This window comes from Gymnoscopelus microlampas (assembly GCF_963454915.1).
Source record: "Gymnoscopelus microlampas genome assembly, chromosome: 9".
NCBI lineage: Eukaryota > Metazoa > Chordata > Actinopteri > Myctophiformes > Myctophidae > Gymnoscopelus > Gymnoscopelus microlampas.
In genome coordinates this window covers 7,324,639-7,351,587 of record NC_139946.1, presented here as the reverse complement: position 1 = coordinate 7,351,587, position 26,949 = coordinate 7,324,639, and the positions used below count along the sequence as shown (strand labels likewise).

Sequence of the window (26,949 nt, the reverse complement as noted above, 5' to 3'; positions counted from 1 at the left end):
AACTAGCTGCTGTACCTGCTGCCTATATAAAAAAAAAAGTGAGAGTGTGTTGTCTGTGCTGTATTTAACATCAAAGTCTAGCCTCAAACAGTATTACATCAGAGTCTAGGATTAGAGCCTGGCATCAGAGTTTATCATTATAATTAAAGTCTAGCATCAGAGTCGAGCATCTTAGCCTTGTATCAGAGTCTAGCATCAGAGTCTAGTATTGGAGGCTAGTATCAGAGGCTACCTAGCAGAGCCTAGGGCTGTCACAATTATACATTTAATTTGACGATTAATTGTCACATAAATAATGAATTAGTGATTTAATTGTGTTTTTGGCTTTGGACATTGGAACATATGAATAAAAAGAAACAAATGTAATTTCTGTTTGCCTTTTAGGCCTCGTAATAAGAAATTGCAGAAATAGCAGATCTACATGCTTACAATGCCTGTTAACTCATTGAGTGCCAGAATTGCCAGAATTATTTCAGAATGATGTTGTGCCAGAGTTTTTTTCACAGAAAACAAAAAGTGCTTAGGAAGCTAGATACAGCCTTTTTCATTTCTAAGTTAAACAAGGAGTGGATGGAGCTGCAAATCTTCAGATGATGATATCTCAAAAGTTTTAAACTATTTTTTCGAAAACACGCCAAACACGTCATTACCATAGCGGTAAAAACACGTGAAACACGTTAATGGCACTAAATGAGTTAAGCTTGTAGATCTGCTATTTCTGATTTTTCTATATTTGAAAATATATTAACATTTTTCAACATGGAAAAGATTATGACGATTTATTTTCTCAATTAATTGTGATTAGACAATTATGTAATAATTGTGACAGGCCTAGCACCAGAAGGTTAGCAGCAGAGCCTGATGGCATCAGAGCCCAGAACATCCCTGGAGCAACAACCTGTGGCATCACAAGACAGCTTGGCTCGTCTGCTGATGATTTTCCCCATGAGGAGATCTGTTGGAAACAAAGCTCCTCCTGTCTCCTCTGACAACAATAATACCACCAGGAGCTGTTTGTTGCTGGATTCACCTTCACCACACCAAGTTCACACTACTTTGTTGTGTTGCACTTTAAAGGGCATATTTGCCGACTTATTTTATGGGAATCCCGCTCTATTGTGAGGAGCATGTGAAAAACTAGACATGAAACCTTCCAAGGTGCTGGGAAACCTTACCAGCTACTAACAGTTCTGGCCAATGTCTGCTCAAATTTGACATCACGATGGACGTGTACTAACATCGTGAGAGACAGCAAACACAGACACTAAACTAAATGTAGTCACCGATTTCTAACACAACCTGGCAAAGACACACTGGAGAAGAGAAGAAACGGTTACAATTTAGGCACGCTATTTATCCAGAGCGACTCACAGTAAGCAAGTAAGCACATCCATCAAAGGCATAGAGACAGTGTAGTGCCTCAGTAATCTGGGACAGTGGTTCTCAACCTGGGGGTCGCCAAATAATTTGGGGGGGGTTGCCAGGTTTTTTGGTGAATGTGAAAAAAAAAAAAAAAAAAAAAGTTTAACAAAATATTTTTTATTTTATTATTAATTCATGTTTTATCAGTTAATTTACTAAATTCAAGATACAAATATTTCATTATTAACATTAGGAAAACATTTTTAATGTAATATAATAAATAATGATCAAATAACCTATTATAATTAAATAACCTAACCCTAACCCTAAAACCGAAATAAAGTAACAAAAAAACGGGGAAAAAAACCAATCCGCCCAGAACCGCAAAAAAAATGTGCGCGCGCTTAAACAGTACCCCGCGCATTGCATGCGGGGGGTCGCGGGAAATAATATCATTATTTTGGGGGTCGCGGCCTGAAAAGGTTGAGAACCCCTGATCTAGGATCATAGGTAAACCAAGAACCCAGCATCAGTCTAAACAGTATAATATCCAAAACATAATCAGTACATTGAAACTATACAAACTATAGGATGCCAGGTCAACAAATGAACCTGGCTTCTGTCTAAATAACATGCTATCTAAATTACATTTTAACCTTTTGCATAAGACCGCATGGTTATCAAGGCTAGGCCAAGTGCTACAGGCTAAGGTGGAGTCTGAAGAGGAGAGTCTTCAGATTACGGTGGAGAATTTGGAGTGAGTCTGCTGTTCTAATTGCAATGGGGAGTTAAAATTTACAAAACGATGAGCTACAACAACACAAGCTTCCCGTCCATTGTGGACCGGCCAGGGCATGCTCAAACATGTGGTATGAACCGCACCAGAGCCAACCTTTTTTGGAAATGCGCTCCACGCGCTGTCAACCTTTCGTCGCTCCATTGTGCTGTTGATTTTGATAGCCTACATGTTTAAAAAGTCTTCTTTTTACACGACACATTACCAGCCTACATAAACCTGACATGTTTGTTTCTATATGAATCCTGTTGCTCTGCTGTGAGGATAAAGCTTTACTAGCCTACATAAACTGACATGTTTCAACAACACTTGATGTCGGGAGGAGATTTTCCAGCACCTTAGGGAGTAAGCTCTCGAGACTCTGAGAGATGCAATTTTGGAAGTGTTATGTTTGATTTTCACATGTCCTCCTCATAATCATAGAATGATAGGATTCAGGTTCAAACTCGGCAAAGTCTACCCCTTTAATTCAGATTTTCAATTCAGTCCATTTCCAGTATGTGTACTTGTGTAGTGTACACCATGGTCTAAAGAAACAGTTTGCTTGTGGTTACAGCACAGAACAAGCAGACAATGCAGACAAAGACAGGCCAGACATTACAGCTATTGACACTATTAATATAATGTTTTAACATCAAACTTAAGCAGTGAATAATTTTTTATTCATTGTACATCTTGGGATCCGGAACCAACGTTGAGGAATCGGAATCGGTTCCATCACGTTTGGAATCATTACTGGAACCGGTTCATCACACTGTCAGAGCTGGTATGTGGATTTCACGTCTGCTATACAATTACAATACCGGTGGTTCTCTTTTTTTTTTTTTCAAGGACCAATATAACTCTGAGAGTGTACAAATGGAACCAAATGGACCCAAGCTACTGGTTGCATACCTGTAAAGGTCCATTTGAAAAATATTGTTAAAGGGAATGGTTAAGGAACCGGAATCGTAAAGGATCCCAACCTAACCGCAAACTGCACACAATACAGAGTAGGCTACAGACTATAAAGAAAAATCCTCCGTGTTGTTTTCACTTTGAGCCTGACTGTATAGACAAATGTTTATACTGTCGGGATAAAACATAATACTGGGGATTTCACTATGTACATAACCGTACATATACATCATGTATCCTCTCACTATTTGTACAATCCACAATACACTTGTAAAGGATTTGTGGTCAGGACTGAAGAATGTTGCTAGATATCCAAGAGGCTAAAAGTTCTGAAATATCTGCTTCTGAGGGCATTGGCTAGACTTTTTATTTCTCCCACGCGTGCGCGCGCGCACACACAGGAAATAAATATTTGAGGACAGCATTGAAAATATCAGAAAAATTGCCCCGAATTAGCAGATCTACAGGCTCACAATGTGTCGAGCTGTGATGCATTGTGAGCTTGTAGATCGGCAATTCTTTGGTATGTGACACTGGCTCGCAGCCAACCCCTCAACCTAACCTCTAAATGCCTTTACCTTTTCCGAATTGTAAACCTAACTCCCCAAATCTTTTTCTTGAGAGTGAGAACTCACAAGGTCTATTTCTCAAATTTTACTATGCTTGTGGGGACATTTGGTCCTCACAAGTACAGTAACACACACACACACACACACACACACACACACACACACACACACACACACACACACACACACACACACACACACACACACACACACACACACACACACACACACACACACACACACACACACACACACACACACGGAAAGCGCAGAAAGTTCTGTGGCTCAGACAGGCATCACCCAGGGGAAAATAACTTGAGTGCGGGATGTGTTTGGCACCTGGTGTGCCCTCAGAAAATGTGGACTTGTACCAACGTTCTACCACTGATTGCATGGTGCACTGTGTGAGTCCTGTATGTGCACATACTTGTACTGTTAGTCCTGTGTCCGTTGTTTAATGTTAGGTTGTCACTGACTAGCTGCACCATTGTGTGCCGCTGTGAATTCCTTAAACAAACCTCATCACTTGGCAATGAAGTTCTTCATGATTCTTGTCAGAGTATCCTTGTAGCCTTTTCACAACAATAAGTCACCAAACATCCCATTTTGGTTTCAGTTATTATTTTCTTTTCCTCACGCCCACTTTCATTTCCTGAACATAGACCAGATGCAGCCCTTCGGGACGTCTTAATTCAGTCTCTTCGGTTTATTGAATCTGTAAACATGCAGATAACCAGTTTGACATTCTAAAGGGTTGTGCTTAACTGTGCGTTTGTGTGTGTTTATGTATACTATATGCAAGGTAAACACATACATCAAATGCAGAGAGACCGTGGTAGTGCCTCAGTGAACTAGGATCACAGTTAAACCAAGAACCTAGCGTCATTCTAAACAATATACTATCCAAAATAATCTGTACATTGAAACTATAGGATACCAGGTAGACAATGACCCACATATACACGTATACACACACACGCGTACACAATCTTTTTTTTATTATTGTATGTATGTTTGTGGTGCAGTGCACAGTAGATAGTTATAGTCTATAATGATGATAATGAGTAGGGACAGTGTAGTTGCTCAGTCTCCATGCTGACCACATGTGGACATGATGACATCTTGGCATCTAGGCAGTTAACACAAACACAAACACAAAAGCAGTTCTCAAACTGTTTGATGTCAAGTACACCCAAATAAATATTTGACCGCGGACCCCCATCTGAAAATATTTTGTTCCAGGGACAAGATTTGTGTCACGTTGCATCCCGCCACATTGTGAGCATGTAGATTGTAGATGTACAATCTATATACAATATATATAGCGGTTAAACTGATTTTGATGCTATATTAATACTTAGAAATGCTAATATTACTTGTACAATTGGGGTTGCTGTATTTTGTCTCCCTGCTCTTCTGCTGAGACATTTAGATTGTGTCAAAGGTCATGTCTCACCTAGATACAGGATATGACATGAAGTTTGACCTGATGGTCAAGATTCCATTTATCCCCGGTGTAATCAGACTGGCTCTATTAGCTCAATGGTAAAAATGGCAGCACTTGCGCAGGAAACCAGGTTCAAAACCGGAGTAGAAGAGCAAGGTTTCATAGTGCAGCTTAAAGGAAAAACAAGTAAAGAGAATGTTAGAGAAAAAATAAACGAGGGCAAATACGATTGGATGAGAATGGCCTAGAAGGCCCGTTTTATTAAAAAACTAGTTTTAATGACCGAATGTGTGAAAATACAACCGACCAGTTTTCCACTCACATCAAAGCACCTTCTGTGTAAAAGCACACAAAAGCTGCACATTATGGCTCAACAGCAGAACAACCAAATAAACTGTCCTGAAAAACAATGTCTTTTCAAATTAAAAAATCATCAATGTTTTGTGGGAGGCTGTGGCTCACAGCAAAGACATGAAACACAATATTATGCTCGCAATATAACAAAAGGTTCCTGCTCGAGAAGCAACGATATTCATGTCCAAAACGGTTACTTTTCAGGAAATTGAAAAAGGAACCTGTGTTCCAGTGGATCCAATATTGTAATTAGTTTGTCACAAGATCTTTTAAATACTCTTCATTGGTTAAATATTTATAAAACCCACAGACATATTTAACAACTTTCACTTTGAATTTTAAAAAAATGACAAAACGTCAGAAACCGATAGATACTTTTGCATTTCAATGGGTTACGGCAAATTAATTAGTAAAACTAATTCACGAAAAAATAGGAAGAGCTGAAATATTGAGATACAAGGGTTCTGCCCGCCAACGATGACATACAGAAACACGTAAGACACATTGAAGGAACACATTTAAACCAGTGGTTCTCAAACCAAATGTATATGTAGTTGGCCATGGACCCCCCATCTGAAAATGTTTTTTGCCAGGTACCCCCAGAAGAGAAGATTTGTGTTAAAGAATTTGAATTTATGCAAGATTTTCCAATACTCAAAAATAGCAGATTTACAAGCTCTGTGAGCTTGTGCATCTGCTCTTTTTGAACAACCACATTTTGCTGGGTACCCCTGGGGGTCCCCGGACCCCACTTTGAGAACCACTGCATTAAACGGCAGCTGCCAAGCTTTCCCCCTATCAAGTTGCAAGATCACGAGCCTCTGCCACTGCCAAGAGGAGGAATGTAAATTACTCTATAAGTAACTCTCACATAGGCTACAAATTAAATCTAGATAGGGGACATCCATAATGGTCCCCGGACGTTTAGTTTAGTTTAGTTGGAAGTGGACATCTCATGGGTAGGAGAGGGTGACAGGAAACAGCCCTTACGTGTCACATCCTGTCATGCAGTGAGCACAGACACAGTGGCGGGACCCAGCGTGGCGTTGCCAGGCAGGATGGCATGGCACATGCTCTGAGCTAAGGTCATAAGTTAAATCCACTTTAACCCAAGTGGGTCCCTAGAAATAATTGTATGGCATGAACAGAAAGGAATGTACATGCATAACAACTCTGTACCTCCCAACATTCTAGATGGTGATGATTATGCTTTATGTACATGATATCATGGGGAAAAGTACAATAACACTCAGGTCAGTGGTACGGTAGTTCTGCCAAGAGCCCAGGGCAGAGAACATAGTTAGACTGTAGCTGCTTCAAGGACAAAATGAACCATAACAAGATAGGCTGTACCAAAACAATTGCTATTAGGCCCAGTGGAGACATCTAGGCTCTTGCAGGCTACCAAATATCATAATGTATTGTAGAAGTATTATAAGTGATGATAAAATATAAAGGTTAGATATAAGCAGCCATATAATTTCTTTCTCAGTACCCATAGTAATAAACATCTTCTAGTGTCTTCCAGAAAGGTAGCTGGCACTTACGGTGCTTGTAACTGTAGTTGGTATCAGGCAGAAACCTCTTATCTCCATATTGTAACTTTTCGTAAAGTAATACCCTACTTCGTCATACTACACTGTCTCAACAGTGGCAAAAATTGCAGATCTACAAGTTCAAAACGCGTCGCATCATGGCACGATTTGAGCTTGTAGTTCTGTTATTGTTTTTTTGCTATTTTTATATTTGAATCCTGAAAAGTAGTAGTTTTGGACATATGAGGTTTCCACCCAACAGCAACGACATGTTCATAGCTATGAGTGGCGTACTGATACTCTTGATAGAATGAGCTGGTTGTCTCACATTGTGTAATAATAATATTTTGCTGGTGGGTTACGGCTGATTTATTCTTAGTTGTATGCTGGTGTTGCATGCCATAAATAGCAGATATACAAGCTCACAACGCGTCACATTTGTGGCGCGTTGTGAGCTTGTAGATCTGCTATTTACTGAGCACGACACTGGCACACAACTAAGTATAAATCAGGCTTCTCTGGTATGCTGTACTCAGGACAGTGCTGAGCTGTCCCAGGATCAGCTGTCTCATGTAAAATGTGACATTAGTCATCAGTGGAGGCGAGTCAGTGTAACATTCCAGGCAAACGTCCAGTCAGCATTTCTATCTGTCTGTCTGTCTGTCTGTCTGTCTGTCTGTCTGTCTGTCTGTCTGTCTGTCTGTCTGTCTGTCTGTCTGTCTGTCTGTCTGTCTCTCTGCATCCTGTCCTTTATTTCTCTTTCTGTCTTATTCATTTTTGTCTCTCCCTTTCTTTGTCCTGCACTCTGTCATTCTTTCTGAAGCACCCTTCAGCCTCTTCTCAACCCCCTCCTCTCTCTGCCTTTGTCTGTTCTTTTTTATTGTAACGATTCACTCAACCCACGATTCGATACCATACGATTTTCTCATAGGAAAAGATTTTTAGTCTATTATTTGCTATTGTCCATGTCTTTGTTGTCCCGAGTATATTGGGCAACTATATAGCCTAACATTGTGGTGTTCCCACCCTCTAAAATATTATGGGCACATGAAAATACATTTGGGCCCTCCAAAAAATGTGTGGGCCCCCTTGTCACCCTTTCCATCCATGCCCTGTTTGCATGCCTGTAAATCCAAAATCCAGTAAAATAAAAACTTCTTTATTTGGTTCACATTAGTCTAGAGATAAATAAAAAAAAAAGCTGATCGGAATCACTTAAAACATGCTTCGATCGGACACGATCATGATCTTGCCGATGGGATTCCTAATAGCCAGGGGAGAGTTTGCCTGCAATGATAGAAAATAGACAGTAGTAGTAGTATTTGGGTCGTCATGTTTCATTTCATTTCATTTTCATGGGTCTCATGGTTTAGGCAGGAAAACATGGGGAGCATTTTGCATCGATGAACCTGACTGTGGATTCTTACAGGCCTTAATCTGCTTTAATATGAGAAGCCGGAGTTCATAAGACCTCAGTCCCCCCGTCTAAAGCCGGGGCTGAGCCGTAAACAGGGCCTATAGAGGATGTTAATGACAGGATTAAGTATGATCACCATGCAGGATCGCAGAATAGTTGGAAAACCCCCCCAGCTGCTTCCCCCCCCCTCACTACTACAACAATGGAAAATCACATTGAGAATTGAGGAAGCCAACAAGCCTGTCTGAGTATGTTGGCTCAGTCACACACTGTTTCTGTCCTGATTTGATTCGGGGCTCAAGGCCGAAGGGTTGAAACCATGTTGTATCTGTTAGAATTATTAGGGGTCCATTAGCGAACCTGCGGGAACCCTGTATTTGTTAGGATTATTATTTCTTTATTTCTTCTCCGGCAAACATATCTGGGTCTCTGAAACCGTAATGGCTACAGTTTTGAAACTTGGCAGCTTAGAAGTCTCACCCACTGCTCAGTCAGACAAAAAAAGAAAATACTGATTGGCCATAGCCTTTGAACCGTCTCACAAAAGTCTCACAAATACAATTATGTTTTATATATCCATATAAATCTCCTAAACCTTAACCTCCTAAGCACATAAATAGACCAAAGTCAACAACTGTTGGGCCAAACATCCCAAAACTCATACAATGTTTCATTAACACTGTTGAACCATGTGTGACATTGAACTGTATGGGGATTGGCCATAAATCGACAGTTTTTCCAAACATCACCAAACTAGGTGGATATGTTTTATTGTCTCCCCCATACATACAATTTATATAGTGCTTTTCTAAATACTCAATACGTTATACAGAAACAAAATTAAAACAACTTAATTAGGAAAAAAAATGTTAAAATGTTAAAAACTAAGAACACAAAGAAAATCATTTTAGAAATAAAAGGTTAAAAAAAAGGGCATTAGAATTAGGTAGGGAAAGCAAGTCTGAAAAGGTGGGTTTTGAGGGTGGTTTTAAACATGGGAGGGTGGGGGCAGCTTTGATATGAGATGGGAGTGAGCTCCATAGGGAGGGGGCAGGAACTGAGAAGGCCCTGTCACCCCAGATTCACCCCAGGTTTGTTTTTCACTCCTGTCAGTAGATCCGTACGTTAGAAATTGAACAGGAGGGGGGAGACGGTGTTGCCGGAAAAGGGCATGGCCTGGCTGGCATAAAACCTGTTGGTTTATATTTTAATATGGATGTTCCTGTAGTAGGGTCAAAAGTCTAGACCCTACTAGAGCTTTCAACTTAAAGTCTCTGTTGGGTGGAATCCTCATTATGTTAAAAACTGTTACTTTTCAGGAATCAAATAAAAAAATATCAAAAGTAGCAGATCGACAAGCTTGTAGATCTGCTGCTTTTGATACTTTTGTGTGACACTGTAGTATGATCAAGTAGGACATACATTTACAAAATAAACACAAAAAGTTAGATTGTTAGAAAGTTAAAAAAGTTAAATATGTAGATTAGAGGTTTCTGCCCGGCAGCAACGTTTGTGTTGGCTTGAACCCTCAAATCACAGCTTTTTGAGCCCTCAAATCACAGCTTTACGGCTATAACCTCTCCTGGTTCCCTGTCTGTCTCTCCCTCTCTGTGTGTCTCTCTCTCTGTCTCTCTCTCTCTCCCCGTCTCTCTCCATTGTGTCAGATTGCTACAGAGGTCATGACAGCGTGTGTTTCCCACAGCTGATCAAATGTTTTCTATTTCATCATCATCCGTCAAGGAAAGACTGACTTTGTGTCAAATGTTTTCTCACAAATAAGGACAAATGGGAGAATTTCTCCTAGGTCAGCGTTTTTGTCTTTATTTTATTTTTCAGGACTGTATATTTTTTTGTCACATCGTTTGGATACAATACATTTAAAATCTCCTCCACCTTTAATTTCATGTTTTATTTTTGAATTATTATTAGCCTAGAAGTGCTTATGGTTTATTTCATGCTGCTATCCAGCCAATAGAGGGAGCCCTTGTAGCTTGTTTGCGCCAGGCTAAAATGTGAGGCACAGTGTCACAGTGTGATGTCATTGGCCAGCCAGGCAGGGCCGGTCCAAAAAAAGGCATCTGGGGGAGTTTCCCACATCTTCCTCCCTCCCTCCCTCCTCATTCTCCCAGGGGATTCACTTTAGGCCTTTGTGGAGGTTTCCTGTCCACATATCCAATGGCAGCTATCTTTAATGCTGGAAGCCCTGCCAAGGAACACTCTGCCTGCCTGTACAGACATTCTTTACTGCACTGTCACCCCTATTGTGGTGAAAAATGGCACGGCCTGGGGGTTTATAAAGGATTGTGATGTGTCATTGTGGGTCTTCAGATGTGGTGGGGGGAGGGGGGGAGGAGGAGTAACCTCCAGGTGGCACCCAGCAACAGGAGCTTCTACAACAAACAGAAAATTCATTCATACACACAGATGTAGAACACACACACACACACACACACACACACACACACACACACACACACACACACACACACACACACACACACACACACACACACACACACACACACACACACACACACACACACACACTGCCAGCAAAAGCGCTCAGCAGCTGGACAGCTATAGGGAATTGTGGGATAATGTTTTATATTCACTTTTAGGTAAAGCCCTAGCGTGTTGTTTTGATGTTGTTCACTCTTGGCCTTATTGATATGTTCTGACAATGTGAATATTATAGAATTGATTGATCGAATACTTCATTAGTCAAAACATTTAAATGGCACGGAAGTACAGTAAGACATTTAGGCTAAAAGGGATTACACAAAACAGTCCTGGGGAGACATGATCCTATCAAGATGGCATGGCATGCAGGGCTGGTATTTACTGGTATTCACTGTTTTGTGTTTAATGTAGTTCTCATCATGTGTACACATAATAAACGTTCTAAATACAAAGTGTTTCCATCTCCGTTTGCCTCGACAACATTCTAATTGAACCAGAATTCAGTTACTTGTCATCAGAAGAGCAGACAAACAGAGAGTGTGCTGGTCTTGCTGGGGCTATGTGAGTGTCTGTTGAGTGTTGACAGGTCTAGTTTAGAACAAGAGAGCCAGATAGAGAGAGACAGACAGAGGAATGGAGACTGAGTAAGAGTGAATAGAAACAGACTGAACGAAAGGAAATTATGGAAATAGCTAGGTAAATAGAGGGAGAATGAGAGAACAGTCCCAGAGTCCCACATCAGTACACACACACACACACACACACACACACACACACACACACACACACACACACACACACACACACACACACACACACACACACACACACACACACAGCCAGGCGCCCTGCTGTGGTGATGTTAGTTCTATATGGGGCGAGTTAGAAGTTTACAGAACAAATACAATATTACTATTCTTTCTTCTGCCGTCTTGATCTTTCTCTCACTGACATTCTTCCTGTCTTCATATTCTCTGTCTCTCTGTCTCTCTTTGTATCTGTCGGTCTCCTCAATTTGCTTTCATCAGTCACTTCAAACGCTTTTGAAAACCAGTGTCAGTTAAAAGGAAACAGCCATGATACTGTAGCAGACACAGTGGAGGAGAGGAATTTAGTTTTGACAAAGATGGAGTCAGTGAGAAAGGCCAACTTTTTGAGGGGCATCACACACACACACACACACACACACACACACACACACACACACACACACACACACACACACACACACACCACACCACACCACACCACACACACACACGTGTTTGTATAATTCATATTTTGGTCTACAACAGTGTCTCAAGGGGAAAATAGCAGATATACAATACAGAGTTCAAAACACTTTTTATGTGTCTCTGTCTCTGTTTGCTTGTAGATCTGCTAATTAAGCAAATTTGGAAAAAAGAATTTGAAACATTTTTGGTAAATATTGCTCAAAATAGGGACGCCAGCATGAAGGTGGTTAACTACAATTTATAATTTAGGCATTTAGGCAGACGCTCTTTATCCAGAGCGACTTACAGTAAGCAAGGTAAACACATACATCAAATGCAGAGAGACAGTGTAGTGCCTCAGTAATATAGGGTCATAGGTAAACCAAGAACCTAGCATCAGTCTAAACAGTATAATATAAAAAAAACAAATGATCTGTACATTGAAACTATAGGATGCCAGGTCAACAATGAACCTGGCATCTGTCTAATAACTGTGATGTATAAGTACATGGTTGTAAGGTGAAGTTCTCCTCATATAAAGCATATCGTTGCTGTCAGGCAGAAACCTCTTATCACCATATTTTTTTAAAAAAATGCTTTTTTTGTAAATTAATGCCCTGCCTACAGTGTCACACAAACGTATCAAAAGTAGCCGATCTGCAAGTTCGAAACACGGTGCGAAGCGGCGCGTTTTGAGCTTGTAGATCGGCTACTTTTGCTATTTTTGTATTTGAATCCTGAAAAGTAACAGTTTTTGGACATATGAGGTTTCCACCCGACAGAGACGATATGGTGGCTTAACACCAGAATAACCTCATGAAAATGAAATGAATATTAATATCCCTCTTTTTTCCGTTATTGCGAGGACATTATGTTCCTGTCAAGAAAAGTACAACAAAGTACACACACACACACACACACACACACACACACACACACACCCCCCCACACACACACACACACACACAGCGATATCCTCCTCTCCAGCGGCAACGGGAAGTTTTGTATTCATTATGCATTTGTCATCATAATAAATTCATATACACTGTGTGTGTGTATGCGTGCGCGCACGTGTGTCGTATCAGCAGGAAGACAGTAGAAAGGTCTTTCATGATCGTGTGATTATTTCTAGCTCGAGTCAGACTGATGAATATTTGGGTTTGGCCAGCTTAGTGTGTCGATCAAACACTGGTTCGGGGACCCCATGTTGGTCCTCTAAGGTCAGTGGACCTCAACCTTTAACATTTCAACCCTAGAAAAACTATATCTTCTAACTAATGTTTTATACTTTTGCCTGTCCCAAATATATTGATCTTGTTCCCTTCTGGCCATATTTGCATATTTTTGATCTCTTCTTGTTGAAGTAAAGCAGTGTCCTTATCTTGCATGATCATCGTACTTGTCAATAATGCTGCGTTTCTGACTCTGACCTCACAGGGCTTCCTGATTGGTGCACGGCCAGAGAATGCCTGTGAGCCCATCGACCCGCCCCCTCTGAGAGACAACCAATCCAGCGGGTTCATCGTCCTCATCAAGCGATTTGACTGCAACTTTGACGTCAAGGTAGGCTGCACCGCGCAGTTGAGTGTTTGGTTGACTGAGTCTCCCAGCTCAGTTTAGATACAATAACAGGAAATGTCCGTTTCCTAAACAGAACTTCCTTCATACAAGCATCCAGTTTGCCCTCTATTCCTCTCCTCTGTTCCTCTCCTCTCTATTCCTCTCCTCTATCATCTCTTCACTTCTTTTTCTTTGATCTTTGGCCCGCACTCCCGCAGCAGTCTTGGTCTTTGGCCAGCAGCAGTAAAATGTGTGAGTTGACAGTGATACAGTCAATGTAAATAATAGTGAATGTGCATCATGTGCTGAGACAATGAGAGACAGAATAGAAGAGGTGAGGGCTGAAGAAGACGGGAGCGGTAGGCTTTATATGAGAGAGAGAGAGAGAGACAGACAGACAGACAGACAGACAGACAGACAAACAGGTGAGTAAGTGGGTGAAAGGAAGAGGAAGGTATGCAATTTCATGACATGCAGGTCTCTGTATCAATCAATTTCACTCCTCCTTTCTTCTCTTACTGTTGCATTCTCTCTATTTCTCTCTCCCCCTCTCTCTCTCCCCCTCTTCCTCTGTGGTCCAGCGTTGCCTTAAAAGGCATCAATTCAACACATACACACACGCACACACTGGCCTGCGAGGAGGGCTAGTAAAATAAGCAAATATTTTCATCAATCATATAATGTAACAAGGTACTGACGAACAAGGTTAGGTGACAGACTAGGTTAAAGTTTCAAATCTCATCAAGCTTAACAATGGCCAGGTTATTAAAACAAGATACATAGGACCAATTGTTGTATTTCATAGATATGAAACATAATGTTTAAAGGGTACATAGTTCACACACAGGTCTGGAGTGTTGCCAAGTCTGCTTATTATAAGCAACTTTTTCTGTAACGTCACTTGTAAATATAGTTTTTTTGGGGGGGCTTGTTTTTGTTGTTGCTTTACAAGCTCGGCTACTTTCAAATAGCTGTGTGTGTGTGTGTGTGTGTGTGTGTGTGTGTGTGTGTGTGTGTGTGTGTGTGTGTGTGTGTGTGTTTGTGTGCTCATATGTAGTCGCTTCTTTTGGGCTTGTTTTCATAGACCTGATCGCTTGTTTCTCTTGCAAAATCAGGCAACACTGGTATGGAACGTTAAGGTGGAAAATAGTGAACTCTGAGGCCTCCCACTGAGCATGTGCAGCACGACACCCCTCCCTCTAGAAAGTCTAGTGACATCACCATCCACACACTGAAGAAAGTTCAACTCCTATCCAAGTCCAACAACAGTTGGTTTCATATGATCTTTCATCTTGACAGTTATTGTTTTAACCTATTAAATCCGAGAAAGCATCTGTCTTGTCATTTTAGATTTTAGCGCTGGCTATTAAAAAATAGCTGATATACAAGCTCACAGCGTGTCACTTTGTGCTGCGCTGCGAGCTTGTACATCTGCTGTTTTTGAACATTTTTGAAAAATCTTGAAAGTGTGAGAACTACTGATTTACTACTGCCATTTGTAGAATCGACCTCAGGTCTTAAGGGGTTCATTTTTTGTACATATCAACCTAAAAGTGTGTGTGTGTGTGTGTGTGTGTGTGTGTGTGTGTGTGTGTGTGTGTGTGTGTGTGTGTGTGTGTGTGTGTGTGTGTGTGTGTGTGTGTGTGTGTGTGTGTGTGTGTGTGTGTGTGTGTGTGTGTGTGTGTGTGTGTGTGTGGTAGCTCGGCCCTACATGTAAATGTGCTTGTAAGGCACATTCTGTGTATGACGTTTATTACTATTAGTACAGCGTGTTACCTTTTCACAGAGCTGACCTGGCATCAGTTCCTGGGTAATGGAACACAGTCAGTGGCTACCAGTGTAACTGTACCCAGAGCAGCCAGACAGCATTATGTAATAACAGAATAAAACCGCTGAGCCAAGGACAGGGGGCAGGGCCTTACTGTACAGGGGGCGGAGCTTGACATTAGACAAGAGAGAGCGAGAGTTGGGGAGGGGGATTTTCCATTTTTTCCTCCTCTCCTGAACTTCTTTACTTTGTCACTTCCTGCTCTGTCTGTCTGTCTGTCTCTGTCGTATGTATGTCTTTTTGGCTTTTTAGCCCTTTTCCTCCACAATGTAGTATGTTGTCACTGCAGTTGTATCCTACTGGCTTACCTGCTAGTGAGCTGCTAGTGAGCGCCTCCATGTTACTCCTCTCGCCCAACACTCCCCCGCTGACGGGTGCGGCCCCCAGCCCATAGGAGTATGTGCAGTGACAATTATCACCCTCCCCCGAACACGGACCAATTATGTTCGAATAGACGTTCGACAAAGCCGGAGGATTTGTACCCCAAGTGCATGACTTTGCGCCGACAGTAAGGCCCTGAGGCTCTTGAAGTGCGGCCAAGCGAACCTCTAGGCGAGGGAGCAACCGATGACCTGTGTGCTGTCCCAGTTGGACACAATGGTTTATTAATGAGAAAGAATAAGATTGTGGATACAAGTGGCCAAAATGAGTTCTCAGACGGGTGGCCGGCCTCTCCCTTAGAGATAGGGTGATAAGTTCAGTCATCGGCGAGGGACTCAGGAGTAGAACCGCTGCTCCTTCACTTGGAGCCAGCTAAGGTGGTTCGGTCATCTAGTACGGATGCCTCCCAAGCGTCTCCCTAGGGAGGTCCTCACTGCATGTCCCGCTGGAAGGAGACCCCCTGGCAGACAAAGGGCCAGATGTGGGGATTATATCTCCACACTGGCCTTGGAACTCCTCGGGATCCCCTAGGAGGAAGTGGCTAATTGTTGCTTGGGAAAGGAAAGGGAAGGGAAGTCTGGAGCTGTCTGCTGGAACTGTTGCCCCCGCGACCCAATTCCAGATTAGCGGTTGAAGATGGATGGATGGATGGATGAGTTAGTAAGCCATGGAGGACAGAAAAGTGTATCACCTGAACCAAAATGAGCCCTCTCTCTGCACCAATGACATCGATGGAGGCGTAATGTTGCCGTTTTGGCTTGGGAATAGCATGCACACGGCTCTGTCTGTCTCTCTGTAGTGTCTGCCTAAAAATGATTGATCCCATCTGAAAACACACACACACACACACACACACACACACACACACACACACACACACACACACACACACACACACACACACACACACACACACACACACACACACACACACACACACACACACAGTGACACACTTCCTCCCAGTCAGACTGTGTTCCCTCCAGAAGCTTGTTGGCTGAACAAAGGAGTCGTGGATTCCATCTTGGATTCCTCCACAGTGTGTACAGTGTAGCATTAGCTGTTACCACCCAGCTAACAGCCTACCATGAATGGGTTCCGCTAATGGATCTACACACACACACACACACACACACACACACACACACATTAGGCTATAACATGAGCACTTCTACCACTTAACATGCTGTCAAGTAGTGGCGTCTGCACCAGTGGGTAAGAGCAGAGTGGGGGCAGGTGTGTGTGTGTGAGCGAGAGAGAGAGAGAGAGAATGTGTGTGTGTGATATGACAAAGGGGAGGTTGAATGTCTAGTGTTGGAGGTTAAGGGATCAAGTGAAGGGTGTTAATGGATGCTGTGTGTGAGAGGGAGGGAGAGAGCGAGAGAGAGAATCTGGCATAACTGCTCCTTAGAAAAAACATCTCCCCTTAGAGATAGAAAGAGACAGAAAGACAGAAATGGCAACAAGGAAGAAAAGGATGGAGAAACTGGGAAACAAACAGAGAGAGAGAGAGAGAGCGAGAGAGAGAGGCAGAAGAGACTTCCTGCATGCTGGGTCTCTTGGACTTGTGTGTGTGTGTGCGTGTGTGTTGACCCCTCTAACCCCAGCTAAAGGGGGGAGGCAGGAAACCCAATACCCCCCTTCTCGTCCATCCTTAAAGACCCCCACCCTCCCATCCATCCACACTCTGCCTGTGTAATGAACTCTCTCTCTCTCTCTCTCTCTCTCTCTCTCTCTCTCTCTCTCTCTCTTCCCCCCCCCCCCCCCCCCCCCTAAGAGTAAGGCAGGCACATCGACTGGTACAGTAGATTTTCTTACTGCCCTGTGTCCCCCCCTCTCTCTCTCCCATGCGCGCACACACACACACACACACACACACACACACACACACGTGTATAAAATGGGTCATATCCATTAACCCTCTCACATACATATAGGTGGTTTACCCTTACATAACCATAGACTAAGGTTACATAACACTACAGTCCAGAGACATGGAGCTGTATTCTCTACTCTTTGTCTTTCTATCATTCTATCAGTAGTTTGAATATTCTCTGTCTGTCCCCTGTTCACTCAGCCTTGTTTTTCCCATATACACTGTATATAAAAAATTAGAGAATATCTGTAATATCTGTATTTTTTGAACTATATATCGTTGCTGTCGGGTGGAAACCGATGTCCAAAACCGTTATTTTTCTGGAAATGGAACAGCTCTTTCAACACTATTCAGTAATAGTGAAAATAGCCGATCTACCGGCTATTTTCAATGCGTTTAGATTGACACCCTTGTATGAAGAAGTAGGGTACCAAAAAGTGACAAAAAGACATTGACATTTTCTGCCCGACAGCGACGACATGTCCACCTTATTCTGATTAGATCTGTGAATGAAGAGAATCACGTGACGATAAGTAGTGACGTCTGAAACTGAGCCTTATTTTGTCAATGAAGGATCAGCCTGTGTTCTCTCCACCTTTGTTCCTATTGGCTGCCTTCATGCACCATCCATTATTGTAAAAAACTGACATTACTTCTTTAACCACTTATAACTCCACTTGGTTTCATGTGTACACTCTCAGAGTTACAGACCCGTAACTCCTCAAGGGTCTCCCCCAGGGTCCACTCCAGTTTCTGAACCACTGCTCTAAATTAGAGCCATATGAAATCCGTGTTAACGGAATCGCGGACGGAATCGCGGAAATGACCAATAAAAATGGAATTGGAATAAAACACGGAATATTGCAGAATTTGGAAAATTAAAAAAAATCGCGGTAAAATATTTTTTTTTACCGCAAATTTTTACAAATCCACGGGACACCACCATTTTGCATGGCCACATCCTACTTTATAAACAGTAAAATCCACGTAGAAATAGTCTTAGAAAGACGATAGAAACAATAATACATGGGCGACGCCATTTTGCGCATGCTCAGACCGAATTAGACCGAATTATTTTGGGAACATTTTTGCGTATAACACAACAAGGGCCATGTATGGACTGTTATATCTTGAACATTTATTCATTTCCACTTACCAGACACTTTTTTTATGGTAAAAATGAGCATAAAAAGCAAAATACAGAATTCAGAAATATTAAAATGGAAAAAACAGAATTTGGGAAAAAATAAAACGGAATTGGGAAAAAAATAAAACGGATTTCATATGGCTCTACTCTAAATTACATTGAAAATGATTTCTTGAAAATATTGGGAGCCCTACATATGGGTGAAATGACCTGCACCACCATTAGCACTTGACTAATGAAATACACTATGAAATAAAAGTGTGGTGTGTGTGTGTGTGTGTGTGTGTGTGTGTGTGTGTGTGTGTGTGTGTGTGTGTGTGTGTGTGTGTGTGTGTGTGTGTGCGTGGTCCCCTGATGCTCAGCAGCACCATGTGCTCATCAGCTGGTGTGTTTTTACACTCATCTCTTCTCCACACTGTCTGGGGACTCACTTCCTGGTGTCCAGTAAAGCTATGACCCAGAGCCCACGACCCAGGCCAGCTTCCTGCCTCTCTGCCTCAGCCTTACCACACAACATGGGCTGGAAGTGTGACTCAACCCTTTGTGTGTGTATGTGTGCGATAAAGTGAGAGATTGCGTGTGAGAATGTGGATGTTGAGTCGTACAGAGAGACAAATTTAGGTTTTTGTGTGTGAATATGTATAGCTTCTGTTGTGGTAACAAACATCTCTGCCTCTCCCCTTGACCCGAAGGACAACACACACACGTGTACACGCGCGCGCACACACACACACACACACACACACACACACACTGTGTCCTTTTCTCCCAACACACATTTGTAAGTCACATACATTATGTGTATGAAGGGAACATCTTTACGCATCGTAAATGTTTACACCCCCACTCCCAAGGTTTTACCTAGATGATAACCTCAGTTAAAAATACTTCAACATGCACAAAACATGTGAAATGTAACCTAATGACTAAGACCTGGTAGGCCTATACGTTGTTATACATTTAAAAGCGGGAAAGCATCTGTTGTCATTTTAGATTTTAAAACATTTATATATATAGAAGTTTTTCAGAAAACTTAGGTTAGGATTTATAAGGCGTATAAATCAGGCTTTACACAGAGTTCAGATACTCTACAGTGGTTATGACTGGCTCAATGTTAAACCATCTTTATGAGCTGCTAATGCAGTTGCAATGTACTGTAAGCTCTCAGCAGCAATCTGTGCTAGTAGCCTTCAGCAGCAAGAAGTGCAACAGGAGGTGAAGTGACATGAATACGTCCTGTAATCTGTGGAGTGGAGAGTTGTTGAAGATGCCTGCTTCAACAAGTTAATGGAATACATCCTTTAATCTGTGCAGTGGAGAGTTGTTGAAGATGTCTGCTTCAACATGTTAATGCCCTACGTTTTAACTTCTCCCCCTATCAGTACTTCTGAGTGACACGGGACAAAAAGGGACTACAAAACGCTGTGTCGGTACAATGTGACAGCCCGAAACAGAAATTGTTATGTTGTAATCTTCGTTTTTACACACTCTAGCGGAGGGTTAAGAAAACAAGAGGTTAAATCGGCATTGGAGGAGACACTTTAGTTAGTGTGCACCCTCCTTCCCAGACCAACTGTGGGGTTTGGAAGCGACAGGGACCACAGTACACATAGGGAACTCTGTTGCCATGTTGTCATGGCCGCTTATTATAAGGGCTTGTTTCTAAAGTGTAGTTGCTTATTTGGGCTTTTGCTAATGTTGTTTAAACCAGTGCTTCTCAAACATTTTCATGTCAAGGACCCCCAAATTAATATGTATTTGTCCACAGACCCCAATCGGAGAATATTTTGTGCCAGGGACCCCCATATTGTGTATTTAAAATATTTAAAAACTATTCCAAATATTATATTACTTTTTTTGAAAATAGCAGATCTTCAAGCTCACAACGCATCGTGATCTGCTATTTTCAAATGGTTGATGTATTGTATAGGGTTAAAGTGGTTCAACTGATTTTGCTAAATTGCTAAATTAACTAATTTTGCCAGGGACCTGTGTGTGTGTGTGTGTGTGGGGGGGGGGGGGGGGGGTGTGATCCTGCAGCCTAGCCCTAGTCGCTTCTTTTGGGCTTGTTTTCGTAGACCAGGCACTTGTTTCTCTAGCTAAATCTGGCAACACCGATAGGGAATTGGCAACAACTAAACAGAAAAAGGAAAGAGAAAAAAAAACTAAAAACAAAACTTTGACCTCCACGTCTGACCCAGTCAGTGCATCTGTCCCTGACTCCATATCAAGTACGCATTTCCTCTCTGGAGAGAAAACATGTCCTCTGAAGTGGCCATTTTAACAGCCTGACGGGACTCAAGCGGAAACTTCAAACATGGAAATACAGCAATACATATAGAACCAGAGCCATGTCACTGCCACGTGCACAGCCCATATGACTGCAGTTGGCCTCTCTTTCATCACACTCTCGGTTGTTTCTCTAACACAAATTAACTGCAAATGTGATGTTACACACTCACACACTGTCCGCGAGAAACCTCTTATTTCCATATTCTAACCTTTTGTGTTTTTGTAAATTAACGCCCTACTTGATCATACTACAGCGTCACACAAAAGCATCAAAAGTAGCAGATCTCCTACTGTAGCTGTTTTTTAAATGAAATCCTGAAAAGTAAAAGTTTTGGACATATGAGGTTTCCACCCCGACAGAGACGATAGACGCCAGACACCCACCCAGACCCGCAGCGGTGCACATTGCAGCTGTGTGGCGTGTTATCAGTGAACAGGGGCCCCTCCCTGCACTTTCAATAGGGGCCTTATCTAATCGCAGTCTGAGCCCTGAAACCCAGCCCCTCTCTACAGCCAGCAGCATTCCACTGACACACTGACACTGGAGGCCGAGCCAGAGAGAGAGAGAGAGAGTGGAAAGAAAAGAAAGTGTTGTTGGGGGTGGGGCTGAAGGAAAGAGGAAGAAAAGGAGAGAAGGAAGAAAGTGAGATGGAGAAAGCGAAGTGGCAAAGAAAGGGGGGAGAGAGCGCATGAAGGAGGGATAGAGCAGTGGTTCTCAACCTTCTCAGTCCACGACCCCCCCCAAAATAATCAGATTTGAACTGGGGACCCCCCAAATTAATCATATTTGAACTGGGGACCTCCCACCCTGACAAGCACATGGAATAGTAGGAGTTGAGGCATTACATTTAGTTTGACTCAGTTCCACAGATAAATATTGTGAAAATAGCTGATCTACAAGCTCAAAGTGCCTCGGATTGCGACTTTTAATAGGAGGAGAGAAAAGTCACAATGCATCCAAACCGGAGAGTGGAAGACAGGATCAGTTGAGAGGAAAAGGGAGCAGAGGAGAGGATGAAACGGGAGAGGAGAGAGGAGAATCCAAACTCATGAGCAGGAATAAGACGGAGTACATAAACCATGCAGTGTGTTGTGTATGGGCAGGATTTCTAAAGATGCAGACGTCACAGCCTGCAAAAGGCCTGCCTGCCTGCAAGGTCACCTGTCGTTAGAACACAAAGCTTTAGAAAACAGCCAAAAGGCCAGAGCCAGACAGTTTAACAGTTTAACCCATTTAGACCCGAGGCCAATTCTACAAATGTCCTTTAAATCCTAACAGTTTTCTGAAAAACTATTGTTGCTATATCAGTGGTGCTCAAACCTTTTCATGTCAAGGACCCTCAAAATGTAATGTATTTGGCCGTGGACCCACATCTCAAAATATTTTGTTCCAGGGACCCTCAGAAGCAAAGATTTGAGTTAAAAATGTTAGCTTTAAAGGTTCTATGACATTCATTTTCACTTTTTTTATTTTGTATGTTTTTTGGGGGGTTTTATGACCTCAAGTACACCCAAAAAATCTGAACTTTGAACATTCAGTGGATTTTCTGTGGTCTGGGGTTTTCTGAATAATTAGGCTGAAAAGTAATCTGAGCTTGGCCCTTCGACAGTGAGGTCACTGTTGATTAATACCGCCCACTCTCCTCCTCGCCCCTCCCCTCCCCTATCCTTTCCTTTGGGGGGCGGAGCAGAGGTGATGATTGACAGGCAATTTCCCTCACCAGCGACACCCGCAGGCAAAGATTTATTTTTTCATTGCAGTTGAAAAGGCTTTAGAAATGTGAGAGAAAAACACCTGCCATGGATCAATGGAGTGGAATTTTTGGTTAAAACTTTCTATACACGTTTGAAGGACCATGACAAAGACTTTTAATGTGTGGTAAAACTGAATGTCATGAAACCTTTAAAAATATATTCACAGATTTGCAAAAATGTATACTCACAAATATATATTCACATGATTTTTATAGCCAAGTATAAATTATGGGTAAAGTATTTACACAGATGCGTTCCTGGTTTGAATGGGTTAAGCCCTATTCCAAAAAAAAATAATTAACAAGCCGAACACAACGTGTATCGGGATGTGTTTAAAAAAAAAATATATATATAATTTTTATCCCGCGATTTTTGTAACCCATTTTTTTCCACCCGGTGCCAATTTCCCAAGTGATCCTGGGCACTACACCAGCCCTACACCAGCGTTAGACCAGTCCCCCACAGCCTGGGGTGGCCTGGGGTGGTCAGTGCATGAGAGCCAACTGACCTTCTTGTCACCTGACAGGGGGGATCGGGATGTGTTTTGATCCTTTAGATCTGTTATTTTATTTATTTTTTAAGAAACACCTCCAACGACGGGGCCAAAATAGGGATGGTAAAGTGTTTTAGTGGAATGTGAACCAGTGGGGTTGTAATCGCTGTCTGCTCTCAGACGCACACACAACAGCCTCTGAGGAAAACATGACATTTACACAGTCAGACTAATGGGAACAAATACAATAATCTGCATGATATGAATATTGTATTGCTGTTGTGTTGTGATCCTGTCTGGAGAGGAGGAGGACAGAGAGACTGATGGAGGAGGAAGGAGAGAGGGAGAATTAGGGTTGGGATCCGGAATTGAAGAGTACATTGAGAAAACGGAATTGGTTACATCACATTTGGAACTGTTTCCGGAACCGGTTTTGATCACACTGTCAGTGGTTCTCAAACTTTTTAATTTCAAGGACCACCATAACTCCTGAGAGTGTACAAATGAAACCAAGCATTGTACACAGTTATTTACCTGTAAGGGTCCATTTAGAAACCCCCAAGTGAACCAGAGGGTCCCTCGACCTCACTTTGAGAACCACTACAATAATAATGTATGCAGTACTGTGTATGATTGATATGTGTTAATAAAAATCACACCCTGTGTGAAGGAAGCGGTGCCTTTGATGAGCCCCGTATTGATGTTGTCATCAATATTTGTTTATAGCCCAGCCAATAAGAATACAGAGGACACACGGACACCCGGACACCCGGACAGACACACAGACACACGGACAAAGTCAGATATAGAGCGGTTGGCACCGCTAAAAATTTATAATGAAGGCCTAAATTATGTCTAAAGGTGGCCCTCACACCTACGTCGCACCGTATATGATATGCCCATATATGGAGATCTCTGTATCTGTCAGTCCTTGTCCCTTTTACACGCATATATGGAGATCCCTGATGTCATCAGTATATGCCCATATATGGTTAATAGAGCTGATTAGGGAATGAAAACACTGCTGTTGATTAAAACTATTTCTAGTTAAATAGCTGAAAACCCAGTGTAAAAAGGATGAGACGGAATCAAACAGACACAGCCTGTTTCTCAAGTTAAAACGTTGACATTGTAGACAACAACTGCGGTCCGTAGAGCACCAGCCTTAGCAGCAGAGCGTTGTCGTGTCAACAGAAATACATTAATAATAATACATTCCACGGAGGGAGCCTGTACCTGGTCAACCAGCAGCACCCGTTCACCCTGCACTACGCGCTCAGCTCCAACGGAACGGCCTCCACAGAGAACGAGTCCCTGGAAGCCAGAGACGAGACCAAGGAAGGCAGGAACGGCAAGGACAAAGATCCTCCTCCATCCAGTGTGGGGTCCAAGGACAAAGACCCTCCGTCCAGTGTGGGGTCCAAGCGCAACATCAAGGATATCTTCTCGGCTTCTCCCAGGAAGTCGTCTAAGAGATCACTGAGCCCAGAGGGGAGGGAGGAGGAGGTGAAACGCCAGAGGAGACACCAGAAGGAGTCTGATGAGGAGGTGAAGGTGGAGGAGGAGAGACTGGCCGAGGAGAAGCTGAGACACTTGCAGGAGATGGCAGAGCAGGCCATGGCGGGCAGCAGTGGCAGTGCCCAGCGGTCTTCATCTTCATCAGCCTGCACCAAGAGCAGCTGGCAGCGGATAGGAGCCCTGATGCTCTACACTGCAGCTGGAGTCAAGGGCAGTGACAAGATTGCTAGCTTTGACATTGATGGTTGCATCATCACCACCAAGTCTGGAAAGGTATTTCCCACTGCACCAGATGACTGGAAGATTCTGTTTCCAGAGATTCAGCCCAGGCTGGCCAGCTTGTTGAAGAAAGGATACAAGGTTGTGTTTTTCACCAACCAGATGGGGATCGCTAGAGGTAAACTGAGACCAGAAGTCTTCAAGTCCAAAGTAGAGGACATCCTCAACACACTACAACTACCTGTACAGGTCTTTGTAGCAGCTGGTCCAGGTATCTGCAGGAAACCAGTGACAGGGATGTGGGATCACCTGTGTGAGAAGGCTAACGGTGGAGTGTCTGTTGATAACAAACAGAGTTTCTATGTGGGAGACGCAGCAGGCAGACCTGTCAACTGGGCTCCAGGTAAGAAGAAGAAGAAGGACTTCTCCTGCAGTGACCGACTGTTTGCTCTGAACATTGGACTACAGTTCCACACGCCAGAGGAGTACTTCCTGGGCTGGAAGAGCGCCCCCTACAGCATGCCTGAATTTGACCCGAGGAAGCTGGACTCCACAGACAGCCTGTACGACCCCCCCTCCTCCCCCCTCACCACCACACACACTGAGGTCATCGTGGCTGTGGGCTTCCCTGCTTCTGGTAAATCCACGTTCTTCCACAGCCACGTCATTCCAAAGGGCTACGCCTATGTTAACAGGGACACGCTGGGTTCGTGGCAGAGTTGCGTGTCAGCATGTGAGCGCGCTCTGAAGGAGGGCCGCAGCGTTGCCGTGGACAACACCAACCCGGACGTGGAATCTCGCAAACGATACGTGGACGTGGCGAAGGCAGCAGGAGTTTCCTGTCGCTGTTTCTACTTCTCTGCCTCTGTGGAGCAGGCCAAACACAACAACAGGTTCCGTGAGATGACACCTTCAGACACCAAACATGTCAAAGTGAACGACATGATATTCCACATCTACAAGAAACACTTCGTAGCTCCTGACCTATCAGAGGGCTTCTCGGAGATCCTCCGCATCCACTTCGTCCCTCGCTTCAAAGACAGCCAATCAGAGCCTCTGTTCCGTCAGTTCTCCGAAGGCTGATTGGACGGCCGGCACCTTAGTACATACACACTGGTTCTCGGCATAGGGTTCCGGAGGCTCCCCCAGGGGGTTCAGAATGGACCCTTACAGACCTGTAACTCTTGAGCGTGTTCAAATGAAACCAAATGGACCCTTAACTCTTTGACTGCCAGAAATAAAACAATTTTGCCAAGCCACTGCTAGCGATTTATATATAATATAATATTTATCTCCAGTGTGATCGATCCCCGATTGATTTAAAAGACGTATACGAGTCTTGTAGAATCAGGGGGGGGGGGGGGGGGCGGAGCGTGCCGCCACGATCGTCCGTTCCATGGTTGTGGCCAGTTGAATGTAGGCCAAACATTCTTCTAGCTCCAATAGAACGGAAGTGAACCCCCCCCCCAAAAAATTTAATCATATTTGAACTGGGGATGATCTACAAGCTCACAACGCCTCACATTGCGGGGCGTTGAGGTCTTATAGATTGTCTATTTTCAAAATGTTTGCCTCTTTCTAATATGATTTGATAATTTGGCCAATTATTGACCAGTTTTTATAGTATAGTTTGTTGATTACTTTTGATGCAGTAATGAATGGTCTTATTTCATTGTATTTCAGTATTAGGTATTAAAAGTCCTTAAATTGTCAGTCACTTCACTGTCATCTGGGGACCCCCCCGAAAAATCGCGCCAGGACCCCCACAGGTTGAAAACCACTGGTATAAAGCATCCAGGGAAACGGTTTAAGCAAAACAAGATGATGGT

General features: G+C 43.0%; 2 protein-coding genes across 2 annotated transcripts in view; both read left to right on the top strand.

Moving 5' to 3' along the window:
* The window catches only part of rnf13 (ring finger protein 13), an 82,975-nt gene that overhangs the window by 15,955 nt on the left and 40,071 nt on the right, over positions 1-26,949 (top strand). Inside the window, exon 4 of the mRNA XM_084066326.1 lies at positions 13,489-13,614. Coding sequence (XP_083922452.1) covers positions 13,489-13,614 — 126 coding nt within the window. The remainder of the gene's footprint in view (positions 1-13,488; positions 13,615-26,949) is intronic.
* On the top strand, positions 22,251-26,253 carry LOC311052416 (bifunctional polynucleotide phosphatase/kinase-like; the record flags this gene model as incomplete). The annotated part of the gene is made up of 2 exons (XM_084067382.1): positions 22,251-22,292; positions 24,539-26,253. 2 exons carry the CDS (start codon positions 22,251-22,253, stop codon positions 26,201-26,203), a joined length of 1,707 nt encoding a protein of 568 aa, XP_083923508.1. The 3' UTR covers positions 26,204-26,253.